Raw genomic sequence first — 25074 nt, 5'->3', positions numbered from 1 at the left:
ATGTGCCCTTAAAAAGATTAATAAAACTGACAAATCTCTGGTGAGAATAATAAAGAAATGAATGAAGGCACAAATTAACAACATTAGGGTGAAAAGAGGAAATTATACATATTCAAGAGGAATTATGATATGATTTAAGAGATATTATGAACAAGTCTATGCCAAGAATTTGAAAATTTAGATGAAATGGAAACTTTCTACATATATACAACTTATGAAAATATTTCTATAATGATTTCAAAAATTGAATCTGTCAAAAATCTTCTCACAAAGAAAACTCTAGGCCCAAATAATTTTAATGTTGAGTTCTATCAAATTTAAGGAACAAATAATTCCAAACTTACACAAACTACTCTAGAGCATGGAAAAAGAGGAAACAGCACCCAGTTGATTTTATGATGCTAGCAAAACCTGACATAGTAGAAAAAAGGGAAAATGACAGGTCAATATCAATAATGGACATGGATGCTAAACTCCTAAACAGAATATTAGCAACGGTATTCGGCAATGTATGAAAAAAGGTAAGACATCATGACAAAGCTGGGTTTATACTAGGATGCAAAGTTGATTTAACATTGGAAACTTGATTATAATTCACTGCATTTGAATAGATTAGTAAGAAAAATTGTACCATCATTTCAAAAAATGCAGAAAAAGCGTTTGATAAAATTGACATGCATTCACGAGAAAGGAAAAAAATCCTCTTAGCAAACTAATAGGAATCGAAAAGAACTTCGTTATTAATCAGATGATAAAGGGTATCACAAAAAACCTAAAGCAGGGGTCAGCAAACTATAGCCTACAGGTCAAATCTGGCCCACCATCTTTTTTGTTAATAAAGTTTTACTGGAACAAAGCTACATCCATTCATTTATGTACTGTCTATGGCACAACAGTTGCGACAGAGACTGTGTGGCCTGGAAAGCCTAAAATATTTACTATTTGGCTGTTCACAGTAAAGTTTATCAACTCTGACCTGTAGTAAACATTATCAAAAAATCAGGTTGAACCACCAATGAAGTATGTTAGAAATATTTACTTTTAAAAGGTAAAAATACTCACTTACCTTTTGTAGAGTGTTAAGTAATGACTTGGCATTACTTTTAGAATTGGATTGCATTGCAGTTTTAGTTAATTTCAACTCCCTTTCACACCGTGCTAATTCCTTTTTGAGTTTCTCTCTTCGTTGTTGGTCTGCATCTGAGGGGAGAAAAATCTTTTGAAATACAGAATAAAGCAGAAAAATTAATTTTTTGGTGATACAAGATTAATAAAGGGCACTTTTTTCTTGCTAAAAATGTTTACACTACTGATATGTAAATAAAAATCCACATACTTTTCCGTATAAAGATAACAAATATTTAATTTATAGAAACTTCAAATGGATTAACTATTTAAAGAGCACGAACAAGATATGTCAAACTGATTAAGCCTAAGAGCTCAAGGGAGCAATTCCTAGCAGATATAGAGATATAAAGGTTAGAAACGCTTGACTGTAATCACCAAATGCAGAGTTTGAATTACTACCTATACTCCCCACCAATGAAATATTATTGCCAATACCATCATATGCTATAAAAATTTGTTTTATATGAAATTCAAAAAAATGACAAATTTTAAAACATTATTTTTAATTAGGATAACTGATTTCCATTTTTCTTAACTGCTATTCATTTGAAAATACAAAAGAAAAAAGTGGTTTCACATTTTAGTGTGCTTTAAGTCAGGTACTAAGTTGTTACCAAAGACTGAAAATGGCAAAATGAAAGCTAGTCAAGTTTCAGAGTTAAAAAGAAGGCTATCCATAAGTAAAATGACTTATAGTTTCATGTAAAATTTAAAATTTAACATATACTTTTTAATTGCAATCTATACCAACTCAATGGACAAGATAATTTCAAGTTTCAAATCACCCTGACTCGGGGGGGAAAAGGGGCAAAAGATTTGAAAAGACATTTACTAAAGACATACAAATGGCCAATAAACATATGAAAAAATGCTCTACATCATTAATCATGAGGAAAATGCAAATTAAAGTCACGAGATACCACTTTGCATCCAATAGACTGGCTATAATCAAAAAAGGAGTCAGTAATGTGATAGCAAGGATATGGAATAACTGAAATCCTAATATGTTGGAGGCGAGAATGTAAAATAGTAAGGTCACTTTAGAAAACAATTTGGCAGTTTCTTAAAAAGTTAAATATAATTTTACCACATGGGGCTTCCTAGGTGGCGCAGTGGTTGAGAATCCGCCTGCCAATGCAGGGGACACAGGTTCAATCCCTGCTCCAGGAAGATCCCACATGCCGCAGAGCAACTAAGCCCGTGAACCACAACTATTGAGCCTGTGCTTTAGAGCCTGTGAGCCACAACTATTGAGCCCATGTGCTGCAACTGCTGAAGCCCACGCGCCTAGAGCCCGTGCTCCGCAACAAGAGAAGCCACGGCAATGAGCCTGCCCACCACAATGAAGAGTAGCCCCCACTTACTGCAACTAAAAAGAAAGCCCGCGCACAGCAAAAAAGACCCAACACAGCCAATAAAATAAATACATTTATAAAAAAAAAAAATAATTTTACCACATGACCTAGAAATTCCATTCTCAGGTGTATACCCAAGAAAAATGAAAATTCATATTCACATGAAAGACTTGTACATGAATGTTCATAGAAGCACTATTCATAATGGTCAAAAAACAGAAACAGTGCAAGTGTCAATGCATTGATAAACAGACAAAATGTGTCATTATTCATACAAAGCAATACTATTGAACAATTAAAAAGGAATGAAGTACTGATTTAGGTTACAACATAGATCAATCTCAAAAACATTACGGTAAGTGAAAACTGTAATGCAAAAGAACACATAAATGATTCCATTTATATAAAACATCCAGAAAAGGCAAACGTATAGATAAAGAAAGTAGATGAGTGGCTTTCAAGGCTAGGAGTGGGATAAGGAAGCAGATGCAAAGCTACTATTTTTTTGGGGGGAGGGGATCTTCTTAAGGTGATGAAAACATTCTAAAACTGGTTTGTAGTGAGGATTGCACAATTTTGTAAACTTAGTAAAAATCCATGAATTTTATGGCATGAAAATTATTTCTCAATAAAACTGCTATAAAAAGTAAAGCCTTTCTAATGCATTAGAATATGGAATTATTTAAACAATTCAATGAAGTATATAGAGATATTCCTGTTTAAAGACTGACATTATCAAGTCAGTTGTCTGCTATGACAGAAGAGTATATCTTATAAAAACAGAGATGACTCAAAACCAGAGATTTCTTTTTTAAAGTAGGTGTGTAAAGCCTGTTTCTAAGTTAGTTCACACTGATTATAATGAGCATGAGCTCTGTTATGCACAAGGTAATGATTATTAATACAATTCAGTTTCGTGACTATGATCTTTGCAATTCTTCTAGCCATCACAATTTTCTTCATTTATATGACCAAAAAGAAAAACTCCTGTCTCAACTGAGAGCAGAAAATATCATGGGATAAATAAGCACTAGCTAAGTCTAAGTTCTAAAAATAAAAATAGGAGCAATTCTTTTTTTTTTTTTAAATTTTATTTATTTATTTATTATTTTTGGGGGGGGGTACACCAAGTTCAGGAGCAATTCTTTAAATACAACCTATATGCTGTCAATTTCTGAATTTTCATCTCCAACCTGGAAACCTCTCCTGAACTCCAGACTTTGTATTCCAAGTGCCTCCTCAGCATCTCCGCTTGGATTTCTAATAGGTATTTACTTTGAACTTATAATGACCAAGATTGAATTCTTGACTCACCTGATTCACTTCCTCCCCTAAATATCTTCCTATCATCTTCCTCACTTCAGTACATTATAACTCTGTCATTTTAGTTGATGGACTCTTTAAGTGTTGGGAGTCATCTTTGACTCATTCCTCTTTTTCTCTCTTATTCTATCTACATCCAGTCCATCAGTAAATACTGCTGACATACATCTGAAATATTTCCAGAATCCAGTCATTTCACACTCCCTCTACTTACAAGCACTTTGGTCCAAGGCACCATTATTTCTTATCTGAATTACTGTCTTCTAACCAGTCATTCTGCTTCTACCATTGCCCCTTATAGACTATTCTCAACTCACCAGCCAGCAAGATGCTTTTAAAGTTAAACTGGCACCATTTCTTCTCCTCTAGTCAAGACCCTCCAATGGCTTCCAACTTCACTGAGAGTGAAAGCCAAACTGCTTGCAAATGGCCATCGCCCTATGTGGTCTGCATCTCTTTGTCCCACCTCAATGACCTCATCGCCTGTCACTCTTCAGCTAGCTTATTTCACACCAGCTGTACAGCTCTTCCTGCTGTCCCCCTGGATACACTATTCACAATGCCATGTCAAGGCTTATGTACATGCTCTTTTCTCCAACTTGACTGCTCTTCCCTCCTTTACCCACTTGCTTCTCCCTTAATTCTGTCAGGTCTCTGCTCACCTTATAAATGAGGCCTCTTCTCTGAAGGCCCAATCACCCTTATCCTGCTTCATTCTTTTTCATTGCACTTAGCACCATCTGATATAGTCTATATTTACTTATTTCTTTATATTTGCTTATTGTTTGTCTCCTTCAACTAGAAATGTAAGCTCTATAAAATCACACAGTAGGTGTCCAATAAATATTGGCTGAATTAATCACTGTATAAACTCTAGTGTACTAAACAAAATATTATGCAAAATGCCTGATTATTTTAAATTGGTGAATTTGGATTTTAAATCCAAGAATTTGGTTCAGTAAGAGGATTAATACATACATTTAGGGTTTTTAATTACACAACTTAAATAAAAAAGAGGTAACCTCATTTTATATATCTACTGTTCAGGAACTTGCTCAGGATGAAAATTTAGCAAAACTTTCCCATTTAGAGCCTAGTTAAAGAGGACTATTTGATATAATGTTAATTGGGTAAAACCATCTTAATTCAAATGATTCAGATTTTTAAAGCCTACAAATATTGAATCAGTTTTTTGTGCTATAAAAAGTTACCAATATGATACAGAAGAAGAATTATAAAGCATAGAAATTAAAAATCTGGAAGGATCCTCAGAGATTATCTTCCATTTTACAAAAGAGGAGGGAAAGACATAAAATGACTTGCCCATATAGTTTGTGTGCTATGGTGAAACTGGTCTTTAAAAATATATACTCAACACTGTACTCTTGCCTAAAATGACTTTACACTTCCTATAAAATTATTTGAATCCTTAGACTCATTCAAAGATATGAGAACCTACACTAGGGCTTGTTGCAAACATAAAGGTCATAGAAGAGACAGAATACAAAGTGCCAGGCACAGGGCCTAATAAAGACACTATGCTCACTGAACGGCAGCTGGTGGCAACTGGCTCAGCTTAAGTCCTATCTGTTCCACTAAGAAAATGTACAAGGAGAGATAGGTACAACCAATGTCGCTGTCTGTCATCTTTCCCAGATTGCACTTAAAGGGCATTTCCCTATCTATGCTCTCACTCATTCAGCACTTAGTGTGCACTACTTGAAGTTGATAATTTGTTTTTTAATGCAGAGATACTCTCTCAAACTATAAATTACAATTGAATTCAAATACTAGCTTAAGAAAACAGTCAACTTAAAGTTTAAAATACTTTGAAATTTATATAATTACTAATAAGACAAGCACAGTCTGTGATATCCAGGCTCTGTGGCTATTTTAAAGCATACATTTCTTGACTTGGACTCAAAGACCTCAAAAGGTCTCAAATGGTATCTTTCAGAACATTTTAAAATAGGAATTTCAAATTTTGTGGTCAGATTATTTCCTTAGTAAAGATTTCTAAAATTCAAAATAGTTGGTCAAAAGGGAGATATATCACGATTCTATAATAATATATGTCAATATGGCTTTTCAGATACATAAAACTACCATTTTTATCAGTTAGGCTATTAGGATACAAATAATAGATAATATTTATCTGAAGAAAAGTGCCAGTTATGGTATTTTTAATGAATAATTCAGTAATCTTAACAAGCCAAGGGCAGTGAGAATCACAGAATTCTAGAACTTAAACCCTGGCAAGCCTTTCAGTACTACCAAAATTTTTATACACAGGAAAAATGAAACCCAGAGAAGTTAAATAATTTATCCAAAGTTACACAGCAATTTATTGGCAGAGCCTGGGCTCAAATGTAAGTTCCTAGACTAGAAATACAAGCTTCTTTTATGGATGAGTTTTAGAAGTTAGAAAATGCTTCCTCAAAAGGCAATACGTCATGGGGCTTCCTAGGTGGTGCAGTGGTTAAGTATCCACCTGATAATACAGGGGACACGGGTTCGATCCCTGCTCCAGGAAGATCCCACATGCCACGGAGCAACAAAGCCCGTGTGCCACAACTATTGAGCCTGTGCTTTAGGGCCCGTGAGCCACAACTATTGAGCCCATGTGCTGCAACTACTGAAGCCCACACACCTAGAGCCCATGCTCCGCAACAGGAGAAGCCACCGTAATGAGGAGCCTGCGCACCACAATGAAGAGTAGGTCCCACTCAGCGCAACCAAAGGCCGGTGCACAGCAAAAAAAGATGCAACACAGCCAATTAAATACATACATACATACATACAAACAAACAAAACCAAACAACCACAAAAAAAAAAAAAAAAAAGGCAATATGTCAGTACCCATTAGGATGGCTACAATCAAAAAAATAGAAAATAATAAGTGTTAGTGAGGATGTGGAGAAATTGGAACCCTCAAATTGGAAACTGGAAATGTAAAATTAAAAACACATTTACCATATGATCCAGCAATTCCATTTCTGGGTATATATGCAGAAAAACTGAAAGCAGGGTCTCAAAGGAATATTTGTACATCCATGTCTATAGAAGGATTATTCACAATTCCCAAAAGGTGGAAACAACCCAACTAGCCATTGACTTATGAACGTATAAACAAAATATTGTTTATACATACAATGGAATATTATTCAGCCTTAAAAAGCAAGATTTCTGACACGTTACAACATGGATGAGCCTTCAGGACACTGTGCTAAGTGAAATAAGTCAATCACAAAAAGAAAAACACTGGATAATTCCACTTAAATGAGGTACCTAGGAAAGTTAAATACATAGAGACAGAAAATAGAATGATGGCTGTAGGGTGAATGGGGGAGTTACTGTTTAATGGGTGTGGAGTTTCAGTTTTGCAAGATGAAAAGAATTTTGGAAAGGGATAGTGTACCACAATATGAATGTATTTAATGCCACTTAATTGCAGACTTAAAAATGGTTAAGATGGTAAATTTTAAGTTATGTGTAGTTTACCATAATTTAAAAAAAAAAGGCAACATGTTAAAAATTACTTACATTTGATGCTGGCGCTCATGCTTAGTGGAACTGAGCAGTCTACTGCAGCTGAAAGAGAAAAGTCAGTTGTTTAATAATATTCTTAATATTTATAAATGACAATAAATATCAAATGTGAAAATCACAAAAAGTTTCAGAACTTGCAGTTGCTTGTTTTGATTTTTATGCTACTTCTAGAGATGAAAAATATCCTTGATTAAAAAATACACTGGTTGGTAATAACAGCTCATTAGATACTGCAGAAGGAAATATTAGTGAACTTAAAAACACAGCTATAGAAACTCTCCAAAATGAGTCAAGACTGGAAAACAACCGTGCAGAGCATCACTGACTTAACTTACCTGTATCATTCATTTAACATACTTGTAACTGGAGTCCCAAAACAAGCTTGAGAAAATAAAAGAGCAAAATTGGAGCACCTACATTACCTGACTTCAAGACTTACTGTAATGCTATAGTGATTATGGCAGTGCAGTACTGTAATAGACACACAGATCAAAGGAACTGAAAAGTAAGTCCAGAAATACACCCTCGCATATGGTCAACTGTCTTCTAAATAGCGCCACGGCAGTACCACGAGGAAAGACAATTTCTTTGACAAATGGTACCTGGAATATTTAGATATCCATAGGCAAAAAAATTGATCTTTATATCATACCGTATACAAAAACTAACTCAAATGGATTATACTCTTAAATGTAGGAGCTAAAACTTATACTTCTAGAAGAAAACACAAAAGAAAATCTTAATGACCTGAGATTAGGCAAAGATTTCTTAAACAGGCTATGAAAAGCAGAAACTATTAAAAAATTAAAAAGCTGAATGTGATTTCACATATAATGAAATATTTTTCTTTAGATTTTTAAAACTATTTAAAATATAAACTTCAGAAAATATGAACCAAAATTTAAAAATTTTAGCTCTTCAAATGGTAAAACAATTTTTAAAAGGCATTGGTGAAAACTGGTGAAATTCAAATAAGGTCTGTAGTTAATAGTACTGTGTCAATATTAATTTCCTTGTTTTAATAATTGTACTATAGCTATGTAAGATTTTAACATCAGGGAGAGCTGGGTGAAGGGTTTCTGTGACATTCTGTACTATTTCTGCAACTTTTCCATAAGTCTAAAGTTATTTCTTAATAAAATTTTAAAAGAAAATGAAAGGACAAGTCACAGAAGGAGAAAATATTTGCAAAATATGTATCTGACATAGGATCTGTATTTATATAAAGAGAACTCTCACAACTTAATACTAAGAAAATAAACAATCCATTTTAAGAAGTGGGCAAAAGATTTAAATAGATATTTCACCAAAGAAGATACATAGATGGCAAATAAGCACAAGAAAAATTGCTCAACAAAAAGGGAATGCTCGTGCACTGCTGGAGGGACTGTAAATTGGTACAGTCACTATGGCAAACAGTATGGAGGTTCCTCAAAAAACTGAAAATAGAACTACCATATGATTCAGTAATTCCACTTCTGGGAATTTACCTGAAGGAAATAAAAACACTAATTCGATAAGCTATATGCACACCAATGTTTACTGCAGCACTTTCACAATAGCCAAGATATGGAAGTAATCTAAGTGTCTGTTGATAGATGAATGGAGAAGATGTAGTAGATACACACACACACACACACACACACACACACACACACACACACACACGATGGAATATTATTCAGCCATAAAAAATGAAATTTTTTGCTGTAACATGAATGGATCTAGAGGGTATTATGAGAAGTGAAATAAGTCAGACAAAAAAAGACAAACACTGTATGATCTCACTTACATGTGGAATCTGAAAAACAAAACAAACAAAATGAAAAGACTCAGATACAGAGAGTAAACGAGTGGTTGCAATAAAAGAGGGAGCTGGGAATGGGGGGCAAAATAGGTGAAGGGGATTAAGAGGTACAAGCCTCCCTTTATAAAATAAGTAAGCCATGGATAAGTAATACATAGCATAAAGAATAGGGTCAATAGTATTGTAATAACTTTTTATGGGGACAGATGGTTAGTAGGCTTATCTTGGTGATCATGTCATAATGTATGCAAATGTCAAATCACTACATAGTACACCTGAAACTAACATAATATTGTATGTCAACTATATTTCAATTAAAAAAAGGAAAAAAAAGTTGCTCAACATCATTAGGCATCAGGGAAATACAAATTAAAACCCTATGAGATACCATTACACATCCACTAGAATGGCTAAAAAAGGACTGCCAACAGGAAATGTTGGTGAGGATGTGGAAGCAGTGGAAATGAAAAATGACAGTCACACTGGAAAACAGTTTGGCAGTTTCTTATAAAGTTAAACATACATTTACCATATTATCCCACAATTCCACTCCTAGTAAATAAATTTATCCAAATGAAATGGAAACATACATTCAAAGATTCTGTGTGAATGTTTACAGCAGCTTTATCCCTAATAGCCAAAAGTGAGTCAATATAATCCAAATGTCACCAGCTGGTGAACTGGTAAACAAATGGAGGTATACTCATTAAACGGAATACTACTTAGCAATAACAAGGAAGAAATACTGAACGTGGATTAGTTTCAAATGTGTTAACTAACTGAAGCCAGACCCAAAATGGTATATACATGTTGTATAATTCCATTTATATGAAATTCTAGAATAGGCAAAACTATAGTGAGAGAAAGGAGATTAGTGGTTGCCAGGAATTGGAGGGAAGAAAGTGATTGCAAAGGACTAGGGAGAACTTTTGGGGACGATGAAAATGTTCTATAATAGGAGTCAGTGAACATTCTCTGTAAAGGAACAGACAGTAAATTCTTCAGGCTTTGCAGGGTGATATAGCCTCTATCATAACTATTCAACTCTACCTTTTAGTGTAAAAGCCACCATAGATAATATGTAAAAGAATGAGTGTGACTGTGTTTATTTATGAACAAAATTTCAATTTTATGTAATGTTCACGTTACAAAATATTGTTCTTTAGATTTTTTTCAACCATTTAAAAATATAAATACCATCTGCACAAAAACAGGTGGCAGGAGGATGGCAACCTGTAGTTAGCCAACTCCTCTTTTACAGCATGATTGTAGTGGTGGTCATAAAAATGTACATATTTTTAAAAATTTTCAACTGTACACTTAAAATTAGTACATTTTATTATATTTAAGTTATACCCAATAAAGCTGACAAAAAAGAAAAAAACTGTGGTTACCATCTTCTTTGTGCTTCTTCAAATTTGAAAACAAAACAGCAGATCATAAACTTTTGTTATATTAAGATCAGCATCTAATTACAAAAATATAGTAGGAATAACACAGGTAAAATGAAACAACATAGATATATTCGAATACAGTTAATAAAAACAGCATTCTGAATTTGCTAGGTATATAGACTCTGTATATATATCTTACTATACCAAACACAAACCCATTGATAGATAATGTATTCAGTTTTGCTACAGATTTACATCAATTAGAAGTGAAGCTGAGAAGGGTTTAAATTGGGTACAGAAAGTTAACATTTGCACATTTTTACCTTTGGCTGAAAGGATTTTATTATAGTGAACAGCCATGTGATTCTTGACCAGTTGGAGGGTACTTAGTCTGAGAGAGGAGGAGTCAGTGCAAAAAGCTAAAAATTAAAACATATTTAATCATTATATATTTAAAATTAATATAAAAATCATCATGAGATAAACAAGTTACTGTTTATTAAGCTCATTTTTATAAAATGTTCTGAAGTTTAACCGTGAAGATACTGACGTTACATCTCTGATGCTGAATATGTCCTAGCTGTCATCTTGCACTGATAACTGACGAGCTACTGATTCCTTCGGGTTCAAACCTTTCTAAGAACAAGTTTTACAATCCTGAGAGTTTTGGGAAGAGATTGTGGAATACAATCTACCATTACATTTACAAAACTATTTCTTATCGACAGCTCTCAATCTCATAACTAAAAATGTTTAGCTGCTTGCCTGATGATAAAATAATGTTACTATTGTTAACACTTGAATACACGGAGCCTGGGGAATCAAACAAATCCCAAACTCCAAAACGCTAGGCAAAGATTTTATTCTGAGATGCAGATTTCTAATTTTATACCTGAAAACAAGACCTACAAATCAGTTTACTGCATTCTTTTCAAAGTATTAGGACTATCTTAAGACAAGTACAATCACAAAGAAATTGGATGACATTAAACTTCTTGACCTCATCTAAACTGTTAAAAGATATCTTAGAATTAAGCACATATCTACAAGTATAATTGTATAAAATGTAAATGTAGACAACTTTTTTAAATATTAAAAAGTTTTTGAGAATACATGCATGTAGTAAAATAAATATATAGCTAAAACAGTATGTAGACATTGAAAAGTCAATTTCCTCCCCTGACCCCAAGTCTCCTCTCCCAGAAGTATACTCTGCTATTTTTTTAATATATCATTCTAGGGAAATTCTATGCATAATTAAAGTATATACAATAATGATAATCTTGACACTAATGCTACAACTACTGCTAAAAACATTTATTGAATAGGTACCATGCATTTATTGCTGTAAGCTCTTTACATGTAAAAACTCAGTCATTTTTATCACTATTTAACAGACTTGGAAACTGAGGTATAGAGATGTGAGTAAGGTCTTCAAGGTCACACAGCTGATAAAGGAAGCAGTTTAGATACGAACCAAGGCAACCTCATACTTACAATCACTGTTCCTATATTAGCTCTGCACATATATCCTTAAAGAAAAAAGTTAGTAAATGACATATTGTTCCTCATCCTGCTTTTCTATGTATGTATCTTTTAAAGCTAGTTCAAAATTTTTATTTAAAAATTATTTTTCAAAGTTCATGATTCTGGCTCTATGTATATATATACTTTATTATAAAGAAATAAATGAGTTAACTAAAAATGATTCTTCTTTCATATTTGGAGGATCAGTATCAATGATTTTTCATGCAAATAGGGAAAAATGACTTTCAATTATTCTGCCTAAAAATCCAGGCTTAAAAATTTTAAGCTATAATTATAAAAATATTTTAAATGTACATTAAAATTTACTTTAAAGGCTTTAAAATGTGAAAACAGCTAGAGAATACAGATTCTCCTTTCATAGGATCTAGAAATCCAATTGGATAAAGAGGCCCAATTGGATAAGTGTTTGCTCCTGACACAAAATGCATTTTTCAAGTGCTTTTTTTTCTTTGCACAGCTTTTCCTTTTCAGTGCTGTGTCTTTAACAACCTGCTAATCACCATTTTAATAAGGAAGGGATGCCTTCAGCCAGGGTAGTATGCCAGCAAAGAGAAGAGCTGGGCTGGAGCTGCAGCAAGGAGCAGGAGGTAGCTAGGTCCACATCCAGGGCACGACAGACTCCTAAATTCTCTAATCTCAAGAATTCCTGTAATATTTAATTATAATTAATAGTATGAAGTTCAAATGTTGATTAAATGAAGTATTTTTTCATTGTGTTATATAATTTACAAATAAAGGAAACACACTTGGTCAATCTTTTAACAATCTTTTACCATTTTAAGTCCCTCACTTACCATTACTTTTGGTGCTCAAGTGTCCTTTAAATAGGCATGGTGGACCATATCTGGGAAGGACAGAGGTTGCTCTGACTTTTAACAAAAAAACATGAATTAGGATAAATGAAACACAACTTTCACAAAGATACTATTGAACATATTAAAAAATAATAAACTTACCTTCACGAAAATTGTTTAAAATTTTATTCAATCATATTACTAACCAGCAATGATATATCACACAAAAATCCTGCTGCCATAGATAAAAGGTTTTCTTTTAAGAAAATAAGTTATTTTTAAAACAGCTGTGCCTTGAGACTTAAGTTTCACTGGATAAAATGATAAATACATCAATTATGCTACTTAATATATACTGACTTTATTCTATAAATCACTGACCTACTGGTTTTTAAATAATTTTGAGATAGAATCAACTAAGATTTTGAGTTAATACATATGTAGTAACTATTTCAATTAATCATAGGCTGGTCTGTCCTTAAAAATAATTTTAAGAAAGTAATCCTCTCACAAATTAATTTAGTAAATTATAAATTATATAGCATAATGTTAATATATAAAAGTACATAAAAATGTCAGAATTAGAACTTAATGACTAAAGATGTCTTAAGGTTCATCTAGCCCAACCCCTCTTGCTTGGATTCTATCTAAACATCTTATATCACTAAAAGCACTTCTAGTGATGGAAAACTCACAACCTTGCCTAATGTCAGTATCTCACCTTTCAGACAAGATGGGCTGTCAGAAAACTAGAAATATACTTTATCACAAAATACCTTCTCTCCCCAAAAAGTAACTGTGTTTTGAGGGGTAACCTCTAAGATAGGAAGGCAGAGTTTAATGAAACTTAACACACAAAATATAGTATATCCCAAGATATGTTTTAAGTGGGTAAAATGGGGAGTCTGCTTTATAATCTATAAAGGTGTGAGGAAGATACAGACAAAATCTGGAAGAAACGTGGATGTTCAAAAATAAAAAAAGTTATCGAGATAGTAGAACTAAAATCCAGGACCAGAGAACAAATCCTTCTAGAACAGACTAAAACAAAAAACAATCAGAGATTGTTTTGAGATTGAGATCAGAACACCCAAGAAGCTCCTTCTATGTCATAAATCAGAGAGCAAGAAGGAAAAAATTAACTTATTTAGGACAAGAGAAGTCAAGGTGATACGACTTGAGTTGGTAATGAAGACAGTCATGAAGTTAGCATAGTTTTTTGCAAGGAAAGAAATACTAAATATAAAAAGAGCAAACCAACCAACAAACTCTCAAACAAACCTTATTTCTCCAGAGGAAAAAAAATGTTGCCTTTTTGCCTGCCCAGAATCCAATGCCCCTTTATCTGGAAACAGGACCTCAACCTGCTTGGGGAACCACTTCTCCCTTCTCTTAGCCCAGCTGGTTCAAGTGGATCCCACTGCTCAGAGGTGAGCGAATCACTGGAAACTGGCCAGCTATGTCAACTGAACCAGGAATGATTATGTGACCCAAGTCCAGCCAACGAGACACAATCCAGGGACTTTTACTGGGACTATTAGGAAATTCCTAGTACACAAAGAAGCCTGACACTACTGGTGGCTATCTTGCACCCCACAATGGGAACCTGTCTGAGAACAAAGCCTACACAGAGGAAAGTGGAACCAAGACCAAAGGAGATCCCTGGTAACATGATTTGAGTAGCGGGATCTAACTATGTTTGCAGCTCTACCCTCCCTAGACTTCTCTCTACATGAGCTCAAAAATTCCCATTTTAGCTTAAGCCAGTTTGAGTTGGGTTTCTCCACTTGGAGTCAAATGCTAACTTACTGAATACTGCTAACTGTGCCTGGCACTGTTCTAAGCACTTTATAGCTACAAATTCACTAAATCCTTACAATAATCCTATGAGATAGGCACTATTACACAACTACTATGTGGCAGATTTCGAATCTGAGTTTAGGCAGTCTGGTTCCTGAGTCTTAACCATTACACTATCCTGATCAATATAAATTGCTTAGTACTCACACCATGCTCCAAGCTACTATATCATATGAAACAGGCTAAGAAGTATGTAGTTTATTCCTTGTATGCAGTTTATTCCAAGTTCCTTTCTAATGTATGTTTCCCTACAGTTCACAGAAAAAGAAAAAGCAGGTATATCTAGAGAAGTTAGCACAACGTCAGAGAATAACGACAAAAGATAAAGTATAACTTTAGATGTCTTAATACTCTGTGCTCTTGAAATCATCAAAGGTAATGAAATCTAAGAAATTTAGAAAGCAATATTCTCAATTAAAATTAAACATTTCAGCTCTGGCTAAAATTACTTATCATTTCCTATTGATAATTATGGTATAAGAGAACTGACTACCCCAGATCTCTGTTGAATATTACATTTTTCTTAAAAATGCAAAATGAAAAACAATGTTTGATACTATATATTATTTATGTCCTAAAAATGAAGCTAATTAAATTGGGTAAGTTATAAAAATAGAAACCTTTTTACATTTTGACATAAACCTGATTTAAAAAAATAATTTATCAAATATTGAACTAAGTCTTCCTAAGTCTATGACACTAAATTTTACATGTATCCTTTCCCATGCTCCCACTTCTACCATGGGATAGTTAAGTAAAACAATGACTCTAGGGTTTCGCATTCATTACCTGGATTCAAAGACACTCAGTGTGACCTTGGAAAGTTACTTATGATCTTTTAGTATATTCATTGTGAAATGAGAATATCTATGTACAAGATGTTTTGTGAATTTAAAAACTAGATAACTTGGGAACTGTTTTTGGTACACAGCAAGAGTAATGTTAGTTTTTGTGGTAAAACTTCTGAAAACAATAAAAGCATTTTCATTTGCCTTTTCTGTAACCTAGGTGGTAAAGCATCAGAATGCACAGTTTGCTGATCAATGAATAGTTATCTCCTACGTTCAGAACAGCACTTATTTTGATCAGTGATGAAATAATAAAGGCACACCTGCATTCAGAGCAAGACTTATTGCAAGGAACCACCTAGCAGTTTGGTTTAAAGGTACAGTTTAAAATAGATAAGAACACTGAATTGGGAAAAGAGGTCTGAAGATGCAATTTGGATAGGGCCAACTCCTAGAGATTTAAAGTTATATTGCTCCAATTGTTCCACAGTGATGTCCATTTTAACCCAGAATATTCAGTCAAGGGCAGGTACACATAGTGATTACGGATTAGTCCTTTGCTACCAAAACTGTAGCCAGCAACACTGCACCATTTGGAAGCTTATTAGAAATGCAAAATCTCAGCCTCCCCCACCCCGCGCCCCGAATCATAACCTGCATTTTAACACGATTCCTAGGGGATTCCTATTCACACTAGAGAGAATACCTAGGTTACTGGCTAGTTTTTTTTTGGGGGGGGGGGCCGGGGAGGGCGCGCGGGGACAGGGTTACCGTACGCAGGATTTTGTATTTACCGAGTACTTAGAATGTGCCAGGAGCTTTCTTTGTATTATCTGTATTTAATCCTCAACAACTCCAAGACATGGGTGTTTTTTTTACCGCCACGTTCGAGATGACGACACTGAGGCTCACCCCGGAGGAGGGCAGCGGGGCTTGACTTGGGGCCCAGGGACTTCTGACTCCAAACATCAGATTTGCTTCCTCCGCCTCGGACCCCGAATTCAGGGGACAAGGATTCCTGGAGTCTGGGAAACAAATTCTGAGCAAGAAGTGGACCTGTGGGCTTCCTCCCGGGCGAGAGGCCTGGGCAGCTCGGGGTAACTCCGGGCCACACCGGCGACCAAGCCGGGGTCGGGCAGCGCCCGGCGCGCGGCCTCCACCCGCGCAGCCCGGACCCGGACCCCAGACCCGAGGGCCGGAGGAGCGCGCCGGCGCGAGATGGCGGTCGCCCGCCACAGCTGCCCTTTACCTCTCCGGCTGCCATCCATGCTGCGATCCTCCTGCAGCCGCCGTGGGGACACGCTGGGTCCCCTTCGGTCCTTCCCGGGGCCGGGCCAGCCCCCGCGGCAGAGGCTGGGCGAGGGAGAGCCCGCGGGAGGGCGGCGGCAGCGGCTGGGGACCGACGCCAGGCGGGTTGCTAAGGGCGGGTTCCAGGGCGCCGGGACTGTGACGTCACGGCGCAGGGACGTGCGCTCCCGCAGCCCCGCCCCCGGGGCTACCCCGAGAGGGCAGGCGGGCCGCGGAGGATGCGAGGGCGGATGCGAGGGCGGATGCGCGGGGCGGGGAAAGAGACCCGAGCGCCAGTCTGTTGCTCTGGGACTCTGCCAGTAGTGCACAGAGTGGCCGCCTGTCAGGAGTAGAGCCACCAGGACTCGGCAGGCCTTGTCCCTTTGGGAAGAGCGGGAAGAGGTGGTGGTCTCACCTGGCATCCGTCTCCCTCGGGTCCCGGAAAGAACTCAAATTCAGTCGTTGGTTGAGGTCAGGGTAACATTTAACCATTTCCCAGTAATTAAATTTCCAAGCAGTACGTGAACATTTGGATTAGTGAAAATCCTGGGGATGAAAAAATCTACATATTTATATCTTAATTCTTAACCCCAATAATCAGTTTGCATTTCCTTTCTGCTTCCTGAGCTTCCCTCCTCTTCTTCCACCACCCTTCTCCGCCTTTTTTGTCTTAAGGCACCGATCTGTTTTCCTTTATGATGGAAGAGTTGCAACATGAAAAAAAGTGTTGATTTATCTGTGGCTTTTCACAGTTTAATTTTGAAGCAGTTACTTTTGAATCCTTGAATAACAGAATGGGGTGGGGAAGCATTCTGTAATGTGTCGCTTCTCAGCAGCAGCTCTGTTGACATTTTGGGCTGGATTCATAATTCTTTGTTGGGGGGGGGGTGGGCAGCTGTCCTGGCACTATAGGATGTTTAACAGCATCCGTGGCCTCTATGTACTGCATGCCAGTAGCAACTCATCCACTTCACTCCCGGTTGTGTTAAAAAAAAAGTCACCAGCTGTTGCCAAAGGTCCCCTGAGAGGCAAAATTGCTCCCCTCCCCCTCCCCAAACCTCTGCTGTAATGGAAAAAATACTGGCTTTGAAGTCAGATATGTGGAACTTAACTGTGCTTTTTGCCATAATTAGTTCCTAAATCTCTTGAATTAGTTTCTAAATCTCTCTGAGCCTCAAGCCCCTCTTTTCCAAGATGTAAGAGATGCTACTCACTTTGTAGCTGTAAGGATTAACCTGTATAGTGCTTGGCAAAACGAGATGTTCAGAAAATAACATTTTTCTCTCTTCTAAGACTTTTGTCTCAGAAGAACTGGGGTGTCAGGGAATTCAGGCATAAGGGAGTAAGTCAGGAACTATGAAAAGGGAAGGAGAATAAGCCAGAAATTCACCTGAACTCCCGATTCTCTAAGACCCTAGGGAAAGGAGAAAATTAGATTCAAAATTTGTGAAATGTGGAAGTGTATGTGATGGTTTTGTGGCCCCCAACAGCAAAAGTCATTTAGAGGGATACAGGGGCAGAGAGTCAGGTGTTAGCCAGAGAACAAAAACACTCTTGCCTATCTACTCATTACTGCTTGAAATCTCTGTCTGAAAACATGAAGCCTTTTATTCCACTAGTAGCATATGGGAAATATCTTGCATATAATAGGCCTCCAGTAAGCATTTGTTAAATTGAATTAAAACTAAAGCATAAAGGGCAAACACCCCTGGGAGAGGCAACACAGTGACTTGACTCATGCAAAGGTGATGCCAGCTTCTCTTGTGAAAGTAGATTTTGGGAATCAAAAGTAAATTTTGGTTTCAGATAGGAAAGGGCCTCCACGATTGAGCAAGGACAGCAAAGTGGGAGAGGATTCTGAAGATTGCATTGCTTGGTACCCAACTTCAACTGAAGCCATCTTCATTTCTTTGTTTTTCTTTTAAGTATTTTGTTCCAGTTCTTTCAAGAAGTGGACAATAGGGTCTTTTTCTCTCCAAATTTAGCAGAGAACATATTATCATAAGTGCAATTTAATTTGTCCTTGGCCTTCACCCTATGTGTGTAAAGAAGAGAGAGAAGATCCGTTCTGGTTGCTATTCCCAGGAGATAATCTATGACCATGGGTAAATGCATGCAGCTAGTATGGGCTTGTTGTAGAGTTAGCTCCCAGGAACATGCTTCCACTGGGGAATCACCACCAGCTGCAATGGCCTTGGAGAATAGACATTCCTGAAGACCTTTTGTTGAATATTTAAACATGAATTTCTTGTTGTTAAGAAATTATTCCAATGGTACATTTTTATTTATATCTAGAGACATTTTTTAAATTTCTTTATTTATTGGCTGTCTTTGTTGCTGCATGCAGGCTTTCTTTAGTTGCGGTGAGCGTGGGCTACTCTTCGTTGTGGTGCACGGGCTCCTCATTGCTGTGCCTTCTCTTGTTGCAGAGCATGGGCTCTAGGCATGTGGGCCTCAGTAGTTGCAGCACATGGGCTCAATAGTTGTGGCACGCAGGCTTAGTTGCTCCATGGCATGTGGGATCTTCTAGGAGCAGGGATCGAACCTGTGTCCCCTGCATTGGCAGGCGGATTCTCAAGCACTGCGCCACCTAGGAAGCCCCTAGAGACTTCTATATCTGTATTTTAGAAGGAAAACAATTTTCTCCCTTAATGCATTGGTATGTTTACTTTTATTATTGTTTCTTCTTTTAGTCTTAGCTTGTCAGCTCAAGACTAAGACTTGTGCTCAGTTACAATAACTATTCATAGCCCATTTTTCTATTTATCTCTTTAATTCACTATATTAGGCCAGTGGCTTTTATTCTTCTACTCTAATGGTTTAATCAAGCCTATTTTTAAAATTTTAATTTTAATTTGTTTTAATTTAATTTTTTGGGGGGCTGCTTTGGATCTTTGTTGCTGTGCGTGGCCTTTCTCTAGTTGTCGTGAGCGGGGCCTACTCTTCATTGCGGTGCTTGGACTTCTCATTGCCGTGGCTTCTCTTGTTGCGGAGCACGGGCTGTAGGCACCTACGCTTCTGTAATTGTGGCGCACGGGCTTAGTTGCTCCAAGGCATGTGGGATATTCAAAGATCAGGGACCAAACCTGTGTCCCCTGCACTGGCAGGCAGATTCTTAACCACTGTACCACCAGGGAAGTCCAAGCCTATTTTTTTTTATAAGAAAGGTGACCGGTTAATGAATATTTCTGCATAATATTTTACCATACTTTCTCACACACTAAGACCCTCATGTGCTTCTCACAGGGACCTGTGAGGTAGCTTGTTATTCTCAAATTAAAGGTGAAGAGAATCAGTCTCAGACATAAGAGAATAACCTGGCACTGCCCTGATGATGTCAGTGTTTCTGTTACCGAGTCAGATTCCTTTTTTTGCTATATATAGTGATTTGTGTCTTTGCAGTGTTTCTTCTAAACATAGAATATATCAGTTGCTGCAGACATTTGCTTCCAAGGGGAAAAAAATCCACGTCAAAATCTTGGTGAGCTGAAATCTCACACCATATTGGTCCCGTAAAAACCAGGGCTGGCCACGTAAACTCTCAGTGTTCTTCTAAGCTCTTTGGCTCAGCAGAAGAATCTTGTCTGTTGACATTTCCTTCATCCTGAGAGGCTACTCTGGCGTAACTCAGAGGCAGATTCAGTCCGACAGCTGGCCCTACCGTGCTCAGCCATGACGTGATGTAGTTGACATTCCTATTGATTTTTTGAGAATTCTTTAACACAGGAGTCATGAATTCATTCGTCTTACAGGGATGAAGTACAAAAAAGGGTTGTCCAAGTATTGGATGCTCCTGTTGGGTAATAGCGTCCCATGGTCCCTGCAGCAGCCGCGTCTTATAACACTCATGAACTCCTTCCCATGTGTCCTTCAGAGCTAAAGGGGTTCCATCCAAAAAGCTTGCCCTAAAGTAAAGCACAGGCACTTGGTAGCTACAGGAATATAAGACATGATACTCATATTTAATCACTTCAGTTGCCGTGGTGGTCTCGGTCAGCTCAAAGTCATCCAGGGGTGGCTCTAGAGCCTCCTCCACGGGAAGACATGTCTGTACGTGGGTGGATGTTCCTCGATGTGACACTGCAGTCCCATTTTTAATTTGAAAATGTGTTTTGCACATGTAGCCATCAGAACAGTCCTTCGAAGTTCTCCGTTCCCAACCATCGCCTATCTTCTGTGAGTGTTTAATGAATTCTGCACAATAATGCTGGAATGTTTTTTCTCCAAAGAATTCATCTTCTTCCATACTAAATGATAACTAGGGTCTGTTGTTAAGCTTGCAGGGACTTGCACATCCTTGTTCAATAATGACCTGTTTTCTTTAATGTTGTACGGCTATGTTCACTGATCAGGAATTAATTCTTATCATAGGATTCAGTTGCATATTGATACTGGTGTGTTATAATGATGTTTTGCATTAAGAAGAATTCAATCTGCAGCCCTAGAAGCCTTTGTGCAATTTTCCAAGCCTATTTTTAATTAGATGAGTTTGAAGCCCTTTGGAAATGGGGATACAAATAAACTATATGTTGTTACATAGCATAATATATAGCCTAATACATATACTATATAGTTCATTTATTGTATTTATTATATATTACTTTAAAACATATTACATTATTACAGTTACATTTAATCTATATCTTTATAGGTTGCCATTACTTTCATAATTCATATTTGTCTGCTTGGCCATGCTTAGCATCATCAATGAAAATTATCCAGTGAATGCAGTGAAAGCACCAAAAGGTAAAGGCCAAGATAATCTTTTCCCATTCAATAGCTAATTATGAACATATTTTCATCTTGAAAGTCCCTGAAGGACAAAAAAATGAAGGACTTTTTTAAGGGATTATTTTCTAAGATGTACCCATCAGGGCCGAGAAAAGAAATGAAATTAAATGATGCATGTGCCCTATATTTTGGCTCCAGTTTCAAAACAAAATCCCTTAGGTTTTGGTGGAAACCTTGGAAATTCAAGCTATTGACTATTTCTCTGTCATTCTCCAATCGAAATACTGTAGCTACTCATTCATCTAATCAGTAAATGAGAAAATGGAAGTTTAGAGCTTGGCAGTATTAGCACGCTATGAAGTAACGGATTAATTTCCTGTTTGTCACTAGAGGGGGCTTTAGGAAAGTTTTAAGCTGCAACTCTGTGAGGAAGACAGCCAAGCCATAGGAGGCAATAGTAACTTACAGATCTTACTCAAGAAGTGTAAGGAGTGAAAAGCATTTTGAAATGTAACTCCAAGGCAGAGCTACTCCAGTAATAGTTAGTGATATATATACCGAGTTCTTTCTTGAGCACAGGAAGAAATTACTGTATTATCTAAAGGCCCTTCATGAATAAAAAAAACTTCATCATTGTGAACGTATAACTTGATTTTTCTTAATTTAATTCTTAAAGCTGGAGAGAACAGGAATGGCCATAATTCTCTATAAAGCAACATGTGCTTAACAGATAGAAAAAAAGGACAGAGAGACAAAAAAAGAGTGATAATAGGATAAACTGATCTCAAATGACCATTTTGAGTTCTCATAAGAAAAGGAACACTGATATCTAAACAGAAATACCATCTTGTCCATAGAAAATTATTGGAGCTATAACAGCACACAGAGTTCACAGCACTTTCTATGCTCCAGTCCCACTTTATTTTCATTTTTCCTACATTTTAAAAGAGCACAAAATTATGACTCTGGAGGTAGCTTAGCTGGCTTCTTTTCACTAAGAAGAGCATCACTCATATCATGACCCTTTGGAAAGGCTGTCAGAATTGCAGATATCAGGCCCGCTAGTAACTGTCATAGTCCTCCATCGCTCCAGTTCCTCCCCAGCTGTGTTCCTTAAATCTTTTCTTCCAATTAAGAGAACAAGTCTCTGTGAACAGGACTTAATCAGGCTGTGGTTACTAGGTAACCTGTCCCTATAGTTTAAGAATGGCATTTTATCTATTCTTCCACTGCCAATCAGTTGCCACAGTGTATCAGGGACAATGCTTAGCCTAAAGATTTGATAATCTCCACCTAATGCATTCTCTGTTTGCAAGTGGCTTCACCATTAAAAAGAAATCAAAGCAAAAAACATAACAAAGCTGTCAGTTTATCCTGATATTATTTTTTCACTTAAAAAAACAGAGTTTGGAGATTTAACGATTGGTGGTTTTCTGGAAAGTTGCAATAAAGCTCCTATAGGTGCATTTCTGAATCACAAATGGCCACATAAAATCAATTTAAAAACAACAACAACAACAACTGGAGACTTCCCTGGTGGTGCAGTGGTTAAGAATCCACCTGCCAATGCAGGGCACACAGGTTCAATCCCTGGTCCGAGGAGATCTCACTTGCTGTGGAGCAACTAAGCCCATGCACCACAACTACTGAGCCTGCGTGCTGCAACTACTGAAGCCCGTTCACCTAGAGACTGTGCTCTGCAACAAGAGAAGCTACTGCAATGAGAAGCCCGAGTACTGTAACAAAGTGTAGCCCCCGGTTGCTACAACCAGAGAAAGCCTGTGCACAGCAACGAAGACCCAACACAGCCAAAAAAGAAAAAAAGAAAAAGAAACAAAAGACTCTGATCCCAACACAGGGGGCACAAGTTCAATCCCTGGTTGGAGAACTAAGATCCCACATGTTGCATTGTGCGACCAAAAAAACTCCACAAAATCCAAAAAGCAAAAACAGCTGAGTTTGTAAGCCACCAATGAAAACCATCCTTTTTAAATGCCCTCCCCAGTTTTTCTAAGGGATTCAATCTCCACTCCAGACAAAACGAAGAACAGAAATGAAGGACATTTGGCAATTTTAAATTTAGACTGCATTAATTATTTCTTTATAATATATGAGCAAGTAAGCTTGACAATGGAGATGGGGATGGGTTACTGACTCCCTCAGACATGCTCAATCTCTGACTTAATTGGCTGAAATATAAGGTTTCTCTAACCTTCTTAGAGTCCTTCCATTTCCTTGTCTGCAAACAGTTGTTCAGTGTGCATTGTTTCATGTTTTAAAACAAAACTTAAATTTTCCAACAGTATGAAAATATGTAATGAAAACAGCTCTTGTTATGTTAACATTGTGTCCACAGACGTTTATACCCTTAGGCAACTTCAGATAATATAAAAACATGGTTAGTCAAGAAATGAGTACAGGAGACCTTTCCACAGTGAAAGCACAGTCTAGAGACTTTGGTCATGATCTGGGCAGGGACAGATTTCCTCCCTGTTGTTTATAACACGCAGAGTGGATCCTTATGTAAGATAACCAGACAAATAAGGGAGAATAAGTGATGCTCTGAGCCTTATTAACTTACTTACTAAACAAGGCTGGCAGTAAACAAATATTTTCCCTTGTATGTCAGAGAATGTAGGGGCTAGAGGGATGCCAGTCATCACCAAACCAAAACCTTCATCTTTCAGGAAGGATGGCTAGGGCCAAAGCATGTAATTAGCCCACACAACTCAGCTTTCTGACTTCTGACAGTGTTCATTCCACTAAATCAGGAAACAAGCAGTGAGACAATTATCTCAGTGACATTTCATTATATATGTTTGCTCTCTTATGCATGTACTACCTAAAACAGTGGAAAATTTCTTTCACTGTGCACTCAGGAACACATAAATGGGAAAGGTAAATGAGAATTTGCTGAAGTCCTTTGTCTTAGGCAAACCTGTATTTAAGCTGTCTGAGAGAAATGCACATATATATATTTTAAAGTCACTACATTTTTCTAAAAGACCAACGTATATGATTCTTCCAAAATGAAAGCGAGCGCAGTTGAGCCCAGTTTTTCTTCTGCACTGGAGATGATTACTTTCCCATAATCCAGAGATAATCTGTCATTCGCATTGATTTTGGGAATATTTTTCGTTGGAGAATTATCCCCTCAGAAGGGGCAGCTTTTCTTTTTCAAGGATGGTGGAATAGAGTAGCATTCATGACTCTCCCTGTAAACTAAAAACTGCCACACGGTATTTCGACTAATATTAATGAGCACCTACTATGTGCAAGGCCCATAACTATTCAGATCCCATTTCCCTCCTCAGAGTCTACAGGACACAACCCTACTTTCTCCAGTTCATTTACTACCTTGTCAGTGATGCTCTGGAGTTTACCTGCTTTGAACGGAATCACTGAAAGCTGGACATCTACAGGGATATTGTAAAGTGTCAGGTAACATAGAATAGCCATTAAATGTGCATTGGAATTGACTCACTTTTGAATCCTGGCTCTGCTGTTTCT

General features: G+C 37.0%; 2 protein-coding genes across 4 annotated transcripts in view; both read right to left on the bottom strand.

The window, feature by feature from the left end:
* Positions 1 to 16959, bottom strand: part of SPATA7 (spermatogenesis associated 7) — a 34046-nt gene extending 17087 nt beyond the window's left edge. For 2 of the 3 annotated variants that reach the window (XM_057733359.1, XM_057733361.1), the window contains exons 1-5: positions 16796 to 16959; positions 12899 to 12973; positions 10880 to 10975; positions 7350 to 7397; positions 1067 to 1200 (exon numbers count right to left, since the gene is read on the bottom strand). In XM_057733359.1, the coding sequence (XP_057589342.1) occupies positions 1067 to 1200; positions 7350 to 7397; positions 10880 to 10975; positions 12899 to 12973; positions 16796 to 16814 (372 nt within the window). In that variant the 5' untranslated portion in view covers positions 16815 to 16959. The remainder of the gene's footprint in view (positions 1 to 1066; positions 1201 to 7349; positions 7398 to 10879; positions 10976 to 12898; positions 12974 to 16795) is intronic. The other variant, XM_057733360.1, reaches the window with a different exon arrangement.
* A 3166-nt stretch (positions 16960 to 20125) lies between these two features.
* LOC130852321 (ubiquitin-like-conjugating enzyme ATG10) lies at positions 20126 to 21086 on the bottom strand. Its single transcript, XM_057733255.1, has one exon. The coding sequence runs from the start codon at positions 21077 to 21079 to the stop codon at positions 20375 to 20377; it is 705 nt and encodes a 234-aa protein (XP_057589238.1). The 5' UTR covers positions 21080 to 21086; the 3' UTR covers positions 20126 to 20374.
* Between the last annotated feature and the right edge of the window lie 3988 nt (positions 21087 to 25074).

Source organism: Hippopotamus amphibius, chromosome 4, assembly GCF_030028045.1.
Source record: "Hippopotamus amphibius kiboko isolate mHipAmp2 chromosome 4, mHipAmp2.hap2, whole genome shotgun sequence".
Lineage (NCBI taxonomy): Eukaryota > Metazoa > Chordata > Mammalia > Artiodactyla > Hippopotamidae > Hippopotamus > Hippopotamus amphibius.
Note: the sequence above shows the minus strand (reverse complement) of the source record. Positions and strands in the feature narration are given on the sequence as shown.